The 15,862-nt window shown below is 51.2% G+C and overlaps 4 protein-coding genes and 1 non-coding gene across 5 annotated transcripts; 2 read left to right on the top strand and 3 right to left on the bottom strand.

Moving 5' to 3' along the window:
• Positions 1–755: 755 nt before the first annotated feature.
• On the top strand, positions 756–3,504 carry CUP9 (homeodomain superfamily). The gene is made up of 2 exons (XM_062915856.1): positions 756–2,473; positions 2,527–3,504. The coding sequence occupies exons 1-2, from the start codon at positions 1,618–1,620 to the stop codon at positions 2,790–2,792; spliced, it is 1,122 nt and encodes a 373-aa protein (XP_062761858.1). The 5' UTR covers positions 756–1,617; the 3' UTR covers positions 2,793–3,504.
• A 5,294-nt stretch (positions 3,505–8,798) lies between these two features.
• Positions 8,799–12,043, bottom strand: QC763_0107680 (uncharacterized protein). Its single transcript, XM_062906466.1, has 8 exons — positions 11,822–12,043; positions 11,312–11,766; positions 10,966–11,209; positions 10,734–10,898; positions 10,638–10,679; positions 10,383–10,589; positions 9,191–10,334; positions 8,799–9,135 (listed from the first exon to the last, which is right to left on the bottom strand). The coding sequence occupies exons 2-8, from the start codon at positions 11,522–11,524 to the stop codon at positions 8,958–8,960; spliced, it is 2,193 nt and encodes a 730-aa protein (XP_062761857.1). The 5' UTR covers positions 11,525–11,766; positions 11,822–12,043; the 3' UTR covers positions 8,799–8,957.
• Positions 12,044–12,523: 480 nt separating this feature from the next.
• On the bottom strand, positions 12,524–12,619 carry QC763_0107670. The gene has a single exon. It is a non-coding gene; the product is annotated as a tRNA-Ala (tRNA).
• Positions 12,620–12,763: 144 nt separating this feature from the next.
• On the bottom strand, positions 12,764–14,717 carry QC763_708610 (uncharacterized protein). The gene is made up of 3 exons (XM_062915855.1): positions 14,264–14,717; positions 13,116–14,198; positions 12,764–13,060 (listed from the first exon to the last, which is right to left on the bottom strand). The coding sequence occupies exons 1-3, from the start codon at positions 14,337–14,339 to the stop codon at positions 12,888–12,890; spliced, it is 1,332 nt and encodes a 443-aa protein (XP_062761856.1). The 5' UTR covers positions 14,340–14,717; the 3' UTR covers positions 12,764–12,887.
• Positions 14,718–15,184: 467 nt separating this feature from the next.
• QC763_0107650 (uncharacterized protein) lies at positions 15,185–15,861 on the top strand (the record flags this gene model as incomplete). The annotated part of the gene is made up of 2 exons (XM_062906465.1): positions 15,185–15,286; positions 15,763–15,861. 2 exons carry the CDS (start codon positions 15,185–15,187, stop codon positions 15,859–15,861), a joined length of 201 nt encoding a protein of 66 aa, XP_062761855.1.
• Position 15,862: the final 1 nt, after the last annotated feature.

Genomic DNA, 15,862 nt, shown 5'->3' with positions numbered 1-15,862 from the left:
CAAGCCTTGCTACTTGCTACAACGAGGAGAAGCACCATCCCCGGCACGACAACTGCACCTCCCAAAGCTTCAGGAATCCCGTCTGGAAAATCTCGCCGCTGTCCCACCACCACCATCACCATCATTCACCACCACCACCACAACCACCACACCAAGGCAACGCCACCCCATTGCTGCCGCAGGCCCTGACCCGCTGACGCAGCAGCAGACAGCAAGCAGACAGAGGGGAGGGTTACATGACACTGTTGCCGTCCGTTTCCTGTCTTTCGGACCCGGGGTTTCTCACATTGTTCGAAAAAGGCCCTACACTAGGGACCTTACGCGGTCTTGCAGAACGCTATCCTATCACTTCCCCAATAACGCAGTGCTCTCCGTCTGGCAACTGGCAAACCCGGCTCTCACACTCCACACTGGTTCTTCCCTCCCCCACCCCATGCTCCAAGGACCGGGCCACAGCCGAACTGCCCTTGACCCTGTCCTCCCGCCCTGCCGACCTGCCCGTCTGTCTCTGTTCTGTTTCTCACTCCGTCTGTATTTACAGTACAGGGCGTATTGTACAGACAGCTATCCACAATACGTACTCGTACTCTCTGGACCAGCTGCTTGTCCTGGTTCCCCCCCTGGCTGGTGTCGATGTCATCCTCGCCCCCCTGCTCGCATGCCCGGCCTTGTTGTGCGTTAGGGTGGCCCCATACGATCTCAACCTGCTCCAGCTTTTAATATAACTCCCGTTGAGCCTCTTCCTTGCCTTTCCTCAAAACTTGCTTCCGCCCTCTCACCAAAGCTGCAAAAGCCTCGACTATCGATGAGCGGACCGTTTTCCCTCAACCAGCGCCCAATGTCTCTCGGAGACCACTAGGGAATTTGCTGACCTTTCTAGCCTGGATAGCTTGACCTGTTCGCTTCTTGATAGTAGCGGTTTCGAATTAAGCTTCCCGCCGTTGCGACTGCGTCGACACTTTGTCTAGCAACTCTTTTTTTATTTTTTTTATTTGGGTACGCCATCTGTGCGTCAAAACCCATTGTATCCAATCGTCAACTTAAATCGAGATTTGGGAAGGCGGTCCTGGCACCTGGGACGCAACCGGCACGCTGTACAAAAGGACTCATATCACTCGCCCCCTTTCATCCAAACCTCCCTGCTTCATTGCATCGATACATCATCATCATCCCATTCTGAACTCGGCAGGACTCGAAACATCACCACTTCTTCGCTTCTGCTGAACTCTCCAACCTCCTGACATCATATCATCACCGAGAGAGCCAAGTTTTCGCCTTCGATCTTTCTCATAGAAAGTTGCTCGCTGTGTAGCAGGCATCTGAAACAGTTTTGCTCTATTTGTTCCACATGGAATATAGCCCTTCAGCATCCTCTTATCGTGTTCGCGGACAAGAAACCGAAAACTACAACACCATGTCGATGATCGCCATGGCCCAACCTTCCCCTCACTCTGCGTTCAAGCGTGAGTTTGCTTGGGACGAGCACAGACAAGCCGATTATGGCTTCAACTCGAGAAGGCCGAGTGAGCCCGAGAGGGTTGCTCTCCCCTCGATTCGACAGGTAATTGACCCGGGAATGTTTATTCGGTGGTCGTGGTCAGCTAACAAGAGAACCAGATGATTCCTGAGCTTTCGATGCAGTCGAGGCCTTCAGACGCCAACACTAGAGTACCATCCTCGGTAGCATCACCTGTTGCAGGATACCCAGCTGGCGCCATCACTCCACCTTCCTACACACATTCACCAAACCAGAACAAGCGCAGGCGGTTGTCGGTCGGGGAAGACAGGGATGAGCGTGGAAGCCAGATCCCAAGAGTGTACCCCAGCCCTCAGCGAGAGTATCACGGAGGCCGGGGAATGTCGCCCGCCATCGCTTCCAGGTCCTTGAACGAGACCTGGGCGAGGAGCCCATCTCGGAGAAGCCCCTACGCCTCGCACCGAAATCTCCCATCCATGAGGGAGTCAGCACCCATCGAATCTTCAGACCGATACATGAGTCGGCCTACCCTGCCAAGGCTTCCCACCATGAACTTTGATCAGCGCTCGGCGACGATGCCTCGGATTCGTGGTCCTTCAAGCGAGGATGATTATCCCGACAACTTTCGTCACATCATGGGAGGCCACTCTAGCTCCAATTCCGGGGAGGGCTACCCCTCTCACCACCGATCTAGCGCCTACTTTGGCTACCACCATCCCTCGCGCGTTCAGTCGCTCTCAATGAGCTCTGTTGGGCCTTTCGACCGCACCCCTTTCTCGGCCGGTGGTTACGGCTCGGGCTACCCAGAGTACATGCGCGTTGGTGAGCTGGGAGGCATGGGCATGAACGGCGAGAACAAGCAGCGCAAGCGTCGCGGGAACTTGCCCAAGGAGACGACAGATAAGCTTCGTGCCTGGTTCGTCGCTCATTTGCACCACCCATACCCGACCGAGGATGAGAAGCAGGAGCTCATGCGCCAAACGGGCCTCCAAATGAGTGAGTAACGCCACACCGTTTGTTCATGGTCACCACTAACCGTTGACAACCAGATCAAATCTCCAACTGGTTCATCAACGCCCGCCGGCGCCAGCTCCCCGTTATGCTTAATAACGCGCGCGCCGAATCGGATGCCATGTCCTCGGCGGGCCGCAACGCCGACGGCAAGCTTCTCACTTCTACCGAGCGCGGCGAATACGACATGGGCCTTGGAAAGCGGGACAGCCCCATGAGCGATGGAGACGGCAGCGCCTACGAGGATGACCTGGAGAGCCTTAAGCGCCGCCACGCCGTCAGCATGAGTCGGGGCAGCGTTTAACCGAACACGACGTCAACGGTTCGGCTAGCACCCTAGCACCACCGGTCGCCTATTTGCCGCGAAATTGAGAATGATCTCAACGGCTTTTTTTGTTTTCTTTGTTCAACGTCTTTTTCTCTTCGACCTTTTGGGCTGGTCTGGACCTTTTGTTTCCGGCCGCGGTTTATTTTTCAGATGTATTTTATCAAACAACAAGTCCGGCCTTGCGCTTTTTCTTTTTTCTTTTTTTTTTTCTTTTTTTTTTTCTTTTGGTTTTCTTTTTTCCTTTTTTTTTCCCCTTTAAGGGAGGCGTTTAACTGCTGGAAAGCATGATGGATTCTGCCTTACATTTTTTGTCATCAGCATTTTTACCATTGTCATTTTCCGGCGTCTCTGTTTAGGCTTTTGGGGTATCAAGTCGCAGAAAGGAGTTTGACTCGAGGCTGAGAACTTTTTGGTGTTTTTCCCTCATTGTTGCTTGTATTTCTAGAGAGATACCAAACGTTCTCACACACGTTTTTCTCAAGTGTTGAAGATGGCGAGGGGAGAAGCAAGATTTTCTGGAAACTTCTTTTACTACTTTTTGGGGAGAAAAAAAGGGTCTAGAATATCTAGAATACAGGCGTTATTACACGCTTCCAAAGGGGTTTTATATATAGGGTAGAAAGAAGGAGCGCTGCAAAGACGCGGTGGGAGAGAGAGAGAAAGAGAATACTCAAAAATTGAAAACAAATTGTATATCTCAATATTATGCTTTTGCATCGTGACAATGCTTTGCAAACCAACCATCATCGAAACACATCAAATCAACAGATTCATCACATGGACGAAAGCATTCAGGACCAGGCAAACAATCACCTGCCAAAACCACCTCGTCAATCTCACCCACACGGACATGCACCTCAACAGGGGCAAACCACTAATCGCCCTCCTACCGTGCAAGCTGCCGACACCTGCATCCACTAGTTGTGCCTCCAAGCGAAGGTAATAAATCGAGCGAGGACAGCTCTTCCTGTCTCAGATCACCCAAGACATGCCTCGCAGGGTTTTGGGAAAACAATCGGCAGGTCTAGGATCTCGGAATGTAACGTGCCTCTGTTTTCCTTCCTCCAAGGTATTCACCCACCACCCGGAAGCAACGGATACTGCAGACAAGCAGGAGAAGTCCCGTCGCCACTCAACTCACCCACCTAGGCAGCAGCAGCAGCATCAGCAGCAGCAGCTGCTGCTGCATGAGGCCTAATATCTGTACTGTAAGTGCTGACAGAAGGGGCATAGCGTCCCCATCCCCCGTTGTTCATCGTGTCATTCGTACATTTTGTGGCGTTCACTTATGTACCTACTACAGACGGGTAGTATGGAGTAGATGAGATCTCAATGGTTCGTGTCGAGAGGTTGCGTCGGTTCCGGTTATGGGAAAGGAGGGGGGTTTTCATGGACCTTACCTAGGGAAAGCTTGCTTCTTTTCCGCTTTAATACTGTTTGCTTCTGGGCATGTGGTGTCTAGCAGTACCTAAATCCTCCCCCCCACACACAAATTTCTGGCTCTACCTACGAACAGGTTGATCAACACCTCCCCCCACCCCCAAAATAACTGGTCAACCCAGCCTTCTCTCCTTCTCTGGAGACCAATAAATAACAACAAATCAGAGTAAGAGTACACACGATCTTCCCACTCAGAAATGCCTAAAAAGGAGAAAATGTACGACCCAACCACTTTACAGACCGCCACTCCTGAAACGAGAAACGCCTCACTTTATACCCCCATAACTACCTTACTTTCCATCTCGGCCAAACTGTTGCCCAACCCACCCACGACATGTACATTCCAACACTTCCCCTCAGATGGCATATACAGCAAAGCATATGTCGTCCCCCCCACACCCACACACACACACACACACACACACACAACCGCCACCACACAACCACAATGAACCTGAGCTACCTACCTCAGGTACCTTTCTTACCAGGACAGGGGAACTGCTTGACCTAAAGAGCATGGAGCACTGCTATCCGAAAAATGCTCCCTCCATGAAATAAAACCTCCACCACCTGTAGTATATCACGATACCTACCCATCATGCCATTTTTACAGATTTTCTGTCTAAAAAATCTGCAAGACGAAAACAGGTCACACATTTGACTCCCCCCAAACGTCATGAAACACAAAGAGACTGTGCATTAATCCCATGATTAACCCCTACCCAAGAAAGCGGTCAAGAAGAAGAAACTACCTGAATAAACCGAAAGCAAAAGAAAACACACACTTGGGGTAGGTAGGTACTAACTATTCCCCCTACCCCCCTCTGCCCCACAGCCGAAAACGAACGCGTGAGTCGTCTTGTGTAAGTGTAACAGCGGATACATCACACCTGCCTGTCGCTTATTCCGCAGTGCCAACCTTACTCTCTTCCTTCTTTTTCTTATTCCCAAACTTACAACAGCAAACTCTTCTTCTTTGTCTCTCGGGAGTATAGATAATAAATGGGAAAGGCCAGTCGGTCACAACCCGAAATCGAATCGAAGCAAATGATACCAAGATGATAGGCCCTGTGGCTATTTACTGTGTGTGCCAGCACATTGGACTGGGTTGGCGGGCAGGCTGGGGGAAGGGGACGGAGGTTGACCACATAGCAAATTGACAAAATGTCTCAAGCCAAGTGAACCCGAGAAACCACAACAGATACCTTGCCCGGTCGTTGGGTGGTTCCGAGAGTCCTTGTTCGGTGACACACCCACATACCCGGTGAGTCTGCTACTACCAGAACCAAAAATCAGTAAACTATACAAAACCTTACCAGAATACATGGCTTCCATGTGAATGACGGCACTTGCTCCGCGTGGAAGTCGACTCATCCTCCACCCGATCCCTGCTAACACGACAGGTCTCTACCTACATACATATAACAACATGTTGGCAGAAACCGACAAACGGAATGGCATGATGGGTAGACAGATGAGCAGCACTACAGCAAGCTAAAGGGAGATCTGTGCTACCGAGATCGGTGGGTGACAGCAGCAAAGCATGGGGTGTGCTAGTGAAAATGCTGGCCCTGTCCCGGCGACATGTTGTTGTTTTGTGAGGGGTGGGGAAGGAAAAGGGCGGCAATGAGGTTGGCGAACAGGGTTGTCAAGATGAGAATGTCTTGCTGAATGACACATCCGAACCAGTCATTACCAGTCACGACTTTGTATACCCGCACACTTGTCGGTTTCGCTTGCGGGTCCCGGTGTGGGATGGGCCACTATGGGGGTAGAATGAGTATCCGGGAACATATTCTCTCATCTTCAGCGTCAGCAAGCGGGAGGCGTCAAATGTCTCGCCCAAATGAACAGGCTTCGGGTTTCCGCCGGACCTCCTGGATCATGCCCCGCCACCACATCTGCCTCATGACCAACGCGGGAACTATGGTAGCAGAAAGAAAAGCTGCACTGCCTAACCGATGCGAACATGGGCAGCCAAACTCGGGACGATCCAATTTGGAAGCTGTAGCTCTGGACGTTGCTAAAGGTGAGGATACAGCTCGATCGTGAGCACATTGTCCGGCATTAGCCGCTGACCTGGCTGTTGAACTACATAACGAACAAGTATCGGAAGAGGGATTGAAGGCCGAGAAAGTGGCGATCGAATGATCGGGTTCGAAACGATCTTTGTTCTCCCCATGCATGCCCCTTGTTAGCCTCTGATACGGGCGCAGCAGGAGCTCAGGGGCAAGCTTGTGGTTTAACATGAGTTAAGCTTTTTTGACGCTAGCGAGGTGTTCGTGACAACGGCAGACAGGGACAAGACGGTCGGCGCGGCGGGCAAAAGTGGCAGAGGCCGAATGTCCCGGTGTCATTCAACGGCGCGAGCCGGTATTGCCTTGTTGCCTGCGAGACCTGGTCGAGGCTGTTATGGGGTTAGTCAGTTGCCGGAAATCTGCCCCAAAACACATCAATCTCATCTCAGAATGCGATATCGCTTGGCAGCTGCTTTGACAGGTACCAAGGAAACCCAGGCAGAGACCGGACAGGTGTCACTAGCCGCCTTGACCCAGTATCGCTATAATGACGCACTGTCGAAAGGCACGTCGAAAGGCACCGTCGAAAGAAACGCTCTCTAGCCACCGCCAACCGACGCTGAGCCGTTGCCGCGCCGCGACGTCATTCCGGCAAAGAGCTCAAATGGCAAACGGCCTACATGCGAGTAGTCCGGTGGGGACGGTCTGCCTGGCGTGATCTCGGTGAATGGGTTTGTCTTGTGATGGAGGCGAGGCAGGGGCTAGCAGCTATGTCAGTGTCTGTCGGTCTGGAGTAAGGTTTGAACAGGTATGTACTGTACATACACGCCTTACCGTCGAGCGCTCAGTGTCATCCTTTCAGATGTCTGACACTTTCCGTTGCCGGTCGCCGAGACCTGCATTGCCAGCAAGATGACAGGTTGGATAGCCCGACTCGCCACGCCGTTCACATGTTTCGATGCTCATGGGGTTGGAGTGTTGTCAAAAGTTGGGGTGAACATATGGCGAGCAAGTTGTTGATCCAAGGACATGAACTGATCAACACATTGAAGATGACGATGGCGGTTCGATGGCAGCAGATCGTCTGGACAGTCTGTTTTGTTGATTCGACCAGCCATGCGTCGGGATAAGGAACAAGTGATATGCTCTTGTGCTGGGGAAATTGGAAAACTGGTTCTCTGCTTGTCGGCGACTGCCTCAGATGAAACACCTGCTTCCGCTTCAGTTTAGAGACGTGGTTAGAAGTAAAATTTCTGTTATGTTGTCAGTAAATAGGCCGCTTGATGGTGTATTGCGCGGTGGCAGGGATCGTACATTGATGGTGAAGATGCTTGGGATAGAAAAGTCATGCGGGGGCACACCGGCAAGAGAGAAAGCGTCCATCCAGACTGGCAGCCTGACCATCGCCTTTACTCAGCCAGAGATGGAAGGCAGCCCCTGTCTTGTTCCTTCCCAGCCTAGCTACACCGCAACTGCCTCAGTCAAAATTCTCATTGTACCTGGACAGGCAGGCAACATACAGATTAGATGGACATTGGGTGCGCCTTCCACTGTTCAACACTCGGCAGGCACCTGCCTAAAGTGGGTGGAAGATCTCTATATACATGATGAGATTCCACAGTTGAACATTATCCGTTATCAGAGTACGGGTATAGTCACATAGAACTTAAGTAAAATTGTCCAGATATCAAGCTCTGATGTTTCTTCATCTCACTTCGAGCCTTGCCGAGGACCACCATCCTTGATGCAGTAGCCAAGGTCAAACATAAATATAAATACCACTCACGGATTCTGAACATAAAAACACTCGTAGAAAGACAACCCCCCACCCTCGCGAAGGAAAAAAGCAACACTATGTATAGAAAAATAGACACTCCCCAAAACAAGAGAAAAGAATAACACGAATAATAAAATGGACACCATTCAAAGCTTGCAAAGAACTACCTGTGTATCCTTCCTCTACCTAGCATAATCCACTCCACACTCAAACAGCCCGAAGACTATCTACCTATACCACAAACAAAACCCAACTAACCCCGAGCTTCATGTTAGGAAAACCCTGCGATTCCCAACACCCATCAAATAGACAAGGTCGACAACTGCAGACTCCATCTTAACCACAATACCAGAATCCCACCGCGAAGAGATGAAGCGCTACATATGTATCGAGATGCAAGGCAGAAGTCCTGGTCTGATACCGTGTCAGAAGACACACAAGACATGGCCGAGGAAATATAGCTGACTTGTATGAGGATGAAAACCAAGGTCCGGAGGCAAATCATTGATGGATTGTTGCCAAGGTCTCTTCACCATGCTGATAGAAATGACCAATATCCGATAAAACAAGGCTTTTGAACTGGCTAGGGATGGGCCCTCTAGGGCATCAGAGATACATGACATGATAAAATCTGTGCATCCATTGTTCAAATGATCATTAAACATTATTGTATTTCCCCACCACATCACAGTCCAAGTCAATGCTCTAAAATTTCGTTCGAAAAACTCATGTCTATAATCACCCGGATCGCCGTCCTCCTTCGATTTTCCCATCCGTAGATTAACACAACTCAAAGTCATATATCGCACAGCTTTTCTGTACCTACTTTTTCACTCCCATCAACGCCACCCAAAAAATAAAAAGAAGAACATAAAAACCTAATAGAACTTTGCCCCCCCCCCCCGTTCACCCAACGTGAGGCCTTCTCCTTGAAATCTCACACATCGGCATCCCTGCCTGCCAGTTTTGTTCCACATATGGTACCAAGAAGTCTCTCAGCGTGTAGTTTGATGGCTCCATGTAAAACTTGATGTCGTCCGCCGTGTAGTTCCCCCCAAGTGCGGCAAGTAGATCATCGTTGATACTGTCCATTGTCGGCCCATATCCACACATTCATTTCCCAGGGAAGGAAAACTTACAAATCATTAAAAACCAAATCCACCACCCTTGGCTCCTGCCTCCGTCCCTTCCTCCCCCCCTTCTTCCACTCCGGAAACCCAGCGGTAGTCCCAAAATAGGCCGGAATCGCATAGTTGGCGATTCTCGCATGAATCGTATCATCCCCGTCCACCCCAAAGTCATCCTCGGTCGTATACCCCACCTCCAACACCTCTTGCCTTCCCCCACCACCATTACCCACCGGCACCCCCATAATTTCTTCCCTCTTCCCCAAGACCTTTCTCTTCCCCATAGCCCCAAACTGTTCAATCGGTGGGTTGACACACTCCTCTCCTTGCCAGACCCCAAATTCTCTCTTTCCCTTGGGGTCACCGACAGACGTGGTATTATACTCAACCCTCCTCCCCTGCCCCGCGCCCTTCTTATTCATCCGCTCCAGCACCCCCCTCGCCATCTCCCATGGCACCTCGGGAATATACACCACCAAGCTGGGAAACGGCGAGGTGATATAACTATCATCCATCGTGAACGGTCCCTTGTGCAAGTCAAATCTCGCCATTCCCGTATTGCTGATATGAACCCTCGGAACCTTTGCCCTCTTTGGGTTCAGAATCTGATGGGCCATTGCGTCCGCCAAAAAGGTGTACATCGAGTTCGGCGCCATGAACGGCGCCCCGGTCACCCAAAACGTCTGTGGCGTGCACCCATATACCTTTCCCAAGCCCAATTGATGGCGGTAGGATGTGATACTAGACGAGATTTGAGCACCGAGTTGTTTCAGCTGGGATGAGCTGTTAGATGAGCTAGAGGGGGAGGAGATGAAGTTGGGGCGGGAGAGAATGTCGTTGTGGAGGAACTGCGAGCCGGGGGCGTGATAGTCAAAGGTAAGACGGTTCCAGTCGAGATACCGACGGGAGTAGAGGAAGGGAGAGGTTTTTTGATTACTCCTCTTGTCGATGGGGGTAGGGTTCACTGGGTTGGCGACAACGGCCGTTCGGTTGGGGTTGGGGACGCCTTTGGGGTTGAGAGGGCCAGTAAAACCGCTGTTGGAAGAGTTGAAGCCCGACATGGAAAACCAGCCAAGAGATTCGCAGTATCGACCAGATTCAGAAGCGGTAGAGCTTTGGTCATAGACAACAAAGTCCCGCATGTGACTATGCCCACCTGTGATACGTTGGTTTCTCTCACTCTATGCGAACAGACAATACGTACCAAATATCTGAATCGGAGTGTCAGGATGGGCCTCCCGAATGGCAGAGTAGACAGTCTTCAAGGTACTGGCCTGGCGTCCAGGACGTGCTGAGTTGTGGCCAAGAACAAGGAAGACATCAATAGGTTTGGGATGATGAACCGCTTGCTGGAACCAGTCCTGCTTGATCATATCCGCCGCCTTGGTAATCCGTGAGGCATTTGTATTGGCTGCTCAGGTTAGATATGCTCGTTCCGGATGTGAAGACTGACACGTACCAGTGAAGTCAAAGAGAACACCGAAAGCCATGATGCGAAGACCTGAGAAAGACTATCAGTTACGCTTATCCAGCCGAAAATGGGGAAGCGACATACCATGTTTTGTAGTAAAGTACTTGTGCGTCTTTCCAATGTGCTCCCACTCCTGAGTGTCAGGGTTCATGATTTCTACATTGGAAGTCAAGTACTTGTCACCCCAGGCCCTGCTAAAATTGTTGAATGTCTGGTAGGCCACTTCGGAGGCATACAACTCATGGTTACCTTCAGTCACAGATGTAAGTATGAACTGATGAGAAAATTTGGGAATGAATGGAAATAAGGAACGCACCAAGAGTCAGCAAATCATATCCGGTCTGCTGGACAAAGATCTCATTCGATATCTCTCCATTTGGTGTAGTAGAGTCACTCAAGCCAGTACCATCATGAAGATCTCCAGAGTCTACAAGAAGTAGGTCCACCTTGAGGTCTTCGGCCGTCCTTTTCATGCTTGCCACAAACGAGACATAGTCGCCCCAGTCTGCGCCATAATTCGCCTCCTTGATGTGGCCGGATAGCCATCCGTGGGTATCGGACTGGTTCTAACGTGTGAGCAGAGACCCATACAGTATCCTTTGTTGTCACTGCGGTAAGAAGTGTCATGTATCGGCGAAAATAGAAGGGGAAGCTCAACTGACTGTATGCAACACATTCAACTGCCCCCATTGCAACGGCCTTGTAGGACCATAGCTCGCATCCAGTGCCCCAGGTTGCATGCGTTTCACGACACGCACATGCTTTGAAACATGCTCCTCAATGGGACCGAAGCAACCGTCGCAAGCCAACACCACCACTGGGACGAGCGTCGTGGCAGCAGCTAACAGCCTGGCCCCAACACGGGACAGCTTCATCGCGGCGGCGTTGTCGGCGTGGTCGTCGTTCAAGTTTAGGAGGGAAAACACCGTTGTCGATCTTTGTGAGAGACCTCAAAAAGCAGAAATCGATCGACAAGACCAGTCCAGGCTACCAAGAGACCGGGGCAACACCAAGCTTAAGAGAGTACCAGCTGCCCTGTGTGGTCCGGCTATCCCGACTCGGGCACGCCAAAGTTTAAAGTCGAAATATTATCGAACGGGCAGAGACAACACGACGGCTGGAAAAAAAGGTCTTAGTGTTATAGGGGTCCAGGGAACTGTGAAGCCACATACCTGTCCGTCAGGGCTGGGTCCCGGACTGCTTTTATCTCCGCGGTGAGGAACACGATAATAAGTCAGTGTAGCTACACGCCTCTGGGCCGGAGGAACGCCACTTGAGGATTCTGGGCTTATGGTCAATCGACACTACCGTTGAGACGAGGTGGTAGCGGGTCACTCTGGGCTGACCCGAGGATTTAACAGACGATTTCTCCCGAAAGACGTGCGGAAAACTCATGATGTGGAAGTGATTTATGTGCCATAATGATAGCTGCTCCGGTGGACGGCGCCGAAAGACTTGCGGTTACAGGATGTTCCTTCCACCACACAGAGCCTTGTACCTTCCCATGATATATCTATGACGCAGCCTAGCGAGATGTGTTATCTTTGGCAGGAACGAAGGCCATTGTTATGCGATGGTAAACTCAGGTTTCGACGGAATAAACAGGTGAGGTTGCTTGAGGCTCATAAACTGGTGTTTGAACCGCCAAAAAAGCATGAGAGTGGCCAAGTGGTGAAGACTTCTCCGACGGGCCCGAGAAATTGGAAGTTGTATGTCTCACGTCCTAAAAGAACGGACTTGGCGGATTAACACACAAAGTGCTATTGTTTTCTGTTGGAGGCCGGTGGGTTAGTGACCAAACGAAACCAAGCCCCAAAAAGACAAAGCCAAAATAGTGTCAACTTACTTGACACTAAAGTTGGGCAAAAGAAATTTGGATGCACCCGGGATTGAACCGGGGACCGTTCACAATATAATCGCACCTTTTGAAAGGATGCGAAGCGAAAATCATACCACTAGACCATGCACCCGTAGTATTTACTGGAGGTTTCCTCTGGAAATCTCCCTTCTAGCTAACTATTCTCAAACAGGTACCTCGCAAGTCCTCTTACCACACTGCCCTGACCAACTACACAACACAACAAAGACTACTTACTGGACATAGAAAACATGTAAATAACTACACTAAACGCGGGACATGCCCAGGGTATCATTTCCTCTTTATAACTGGTATAAAATGCTTTCCCCATCGAACTCTGGAGATCACCACTCATAAGATCCACGCTGCTTGTTGCCCCTTCAAAAGTTCTTGACTGTGTCGCCGGCATCCCAGGCTTCATCCGCAAAGTCACGGTCGTCCCACTCCTCGTTCTCTGAGAAATTTTGGGCTGCATAGTGATAAGCGTTGTGATCAAACTCATCGCTCCACTCGAGCTCCTCGTCGGGATATTCATGGGCATAGTAGTTCTCCGCTGCAGAGCTGTTAGCGTTTGCGGTACATTTTGCTGAGGGCTTCAAGCTGCTCACCGTTCTCGTCATCCTCATCTTCAGGGAACTCATCATCGGTTTCATCATCATTACCGTAAAAGAAGTCGGCGACATCGGGCTCATTGTCAAAAACAAGCAACCCGATACGGTGGGCTGGTACCGCCTGGTCCCGCAGCCGCTCAACGGGGACACGCTCGTACGTCTCAATCACATAATCATCGTCGTCCGAGGTGTCAATCATGTCGATGTCCATAGCAGAGGTTGATGCAGCTGCAGCCGGGGCCGCTTGGTCCTTAGCGCGTTGCTGTTGGGCCACGTTCTCTGTCGGATGCCGCTCATGATAGCGGAGCTTGGGTGCCTTTGGTTGGAACCGGGACTTGGCTGGGCTGGACTTCGATTTGGCATTGAGTTGCTCCACCCGGTCTAGATTCTTGCTGATTTCACCCAGTGTCCAGGTATCCATAACCCTGGAGAGCTCGTCCATGTCGGCTCTTCGATTGTGCATGGAGGGGGGTACAGAGGGCTTCGAGGTTGTTCCCGATTCGGATGCTGATGTCTTGTTCCTAGGTTTGGTTCCTGGTCGCTTGTAGACAACGGGCTTCTTCTCCGCTTCTTGTGAGGATGAAGGTAAATCCTTGGCAGGCGAAGAACTGGTTGAGGATTGTGTTGGGTTGGGTTGGTCGAGAATCTCCTTCACAACCTGGGGGGTCAGGATTGCGGACTTTTGTCTCTTTGGGCCTCTCTCAACAAAGACGGCAGTGGCACCGCGCTTCTTGGTCACGCCAGCAGATGGTTGTGACGAGTTGGGCCTCGACAAGTGGAATTTACGCAGGTTAACTGTCTGGTCGCTCGAATCGGATGCCTCCGGCGCCAGCACTGTTGCGGGCGCCAACGCAGGCACGGGCTCAAGCGTCGTGGAGGCATTGGTGCTCGGGGCCCTGGGGGTTTTCTTGGGGCGATTTAGTCGCTTCTCATCGCCTTCCTGGGTAGGCACAATGGTAGGAACTCCAAGGCTGGCGTCATGTTTTGGCTTCTTTTCCTGCTCGGACGCAACCTGCTTGCGCTGATAGACCCAGCCGACCTCCTCAGAGATGATGCGATACCGCTTGCTCCTATCGACCCCTGCGATACACAGTTGGTCAGTACAGCGATGGTCGCATGGATAGACGAGGTTTAGAGGCACACACGGAGAAAGTCGACAGGGGCATCATCGATGCCACGTTTGCGCTTCACCTGGATCGTATCGGGGGGTAGTGCCGCCATTGTCGGAACGTTGCAAGTGGTGGGTTTGACGTGGTCTGCTTCGGATGCGAGGTGTGTTGGAGCGGGCGGTGACAACGGCGATGGGGGACGTTGAGTTGCAGGAAGCCTAACGGTGCCTAATCAGGTTCTTCTTTTTTTTGCGCTCTTAAGATGCCTAGCCTGCCGAGAGATACAGGAAAAAGAGGGTCGGGGGCGTCGATATGCAAAGTGTATTCACTTCCTCCAAAATTGATTTCTGGAATATTTCCGAGACAAGACAGCAGTCGGGAAGCGGTCGTCAACCAGGGTACAGGGGGTATTTGATGTATTTGATGCCAAGAGTCCCGTCGAAGATCTCGCGTGGTTTTGCGACAATGTTTCGCAATGAAAAAAGATGAGAGAGCAGGTGAAGAGCAGTCTTCAAAATATCTACCTGGCCAGTTTCCTGATGAATGCCTGAACTAATGCAAGAAGATAGCGAGGACCACAACCAAGACGACGTCAAAAATGGGATTTTGTTTATATAACTGGAGCTTTGGGGAAGCGTCGTCGTGAGGGGATGCTGAGATGGAACCCTGCAGTTGCACCTGAAAATAAGGCGGTGGGAGATGGCAGTAATTGTTTTGTCGAGGTTTTTGCCCAAGGTTACCGCCAAGCAGCGCCCGGCCTGTCACCGCTGTCGATGACGCACTGAAAGGCCTTGTCGGTTCTTGGCGGACCGGGCGGGGGATCGACGCTAGCTGCTAGCTCCAGAGCTAATGGGCCGTTCAAGCACCAGTTAACGGGCATTTCAGTAACAGCTGGAGGAGCTTGCTGACCACTGCTGTACCTCATATCGTTATCATTACTTCGTGCCGCCCAAAAACATGCCCGCTCAGGCTGGGATATCCTGGCCGTTTGGGTCGACGTGCAGCAGCTTGGAGGAGCTTGGGGAGGAGAAACCACACCAGCTTGGAATTCAGCTGCTGGTGTTTGCTGGCACTATGAGTCCATTTCTTTGTCCAGCCCCCCGAGTTCGGTGAGGCCGAAATAAAATTTTGAGACTCGACATTTTTTTGGAATTGCCTGCCCGTGTCCAGTCTTCAGACCGCTTTGATTTCCTGCGGTGGATGGGACAGAGCTATCATCGCTATCGTTGTAGGTCTTCCATCACCCCTCCCTTTCCTTATCTTTCAGAGTGACGGTGAAGACAGTAGCTTGGTGCATTGCTCCTTCTAGCCTCTTCTGCCGTGCAACTCTGCCCCGCGCGATTCCTGCCGGCCTTGATTAAGTCCCACACCCCTCGCAGAGCCAGTGGCGTGATGGGAACTTGGAAGGGGAACTCGCCCTGAAACAATTGGGTGCGGCGCATTCTCGACCTCGCTACCTTACCTTTTACTTACCTCTTTTACCCCTTTGCCTACCTTTTCTCTCCATTACCTGTTGTCAACTCAACCACCAGCAGTTTACTTTTCTTCTGCTCGGTATCATCAACCAGCATCAGCATCCCCAGAACCACCTCATCACCCGTGGTACTTCGATGACGCCGTCATCTCGTCCTTGAT

The sequence above is a fragment of the Podospora pseudopauciseta genome (assembly GCF_035222475.1).
Source record: "Podospora pseudopauciseta strain CBS 411.78 chromosome 7 map unlocalized CBS411.78m_7, whole genome shotgun sequence".
In the NCBI taxonomy this organism is placed as follows: domain Eukaryota; kingdom Fungi; phylum Ascomycota; class Sordariomycetes; order Sordariales; family Podosporaceae; genus Podospora; species Podospora pseudopauciseta.
Note: the sequence above shows the minus strand (reverse complement) of the source record. Positions and strands in the feature narration are given on the sequence as shown.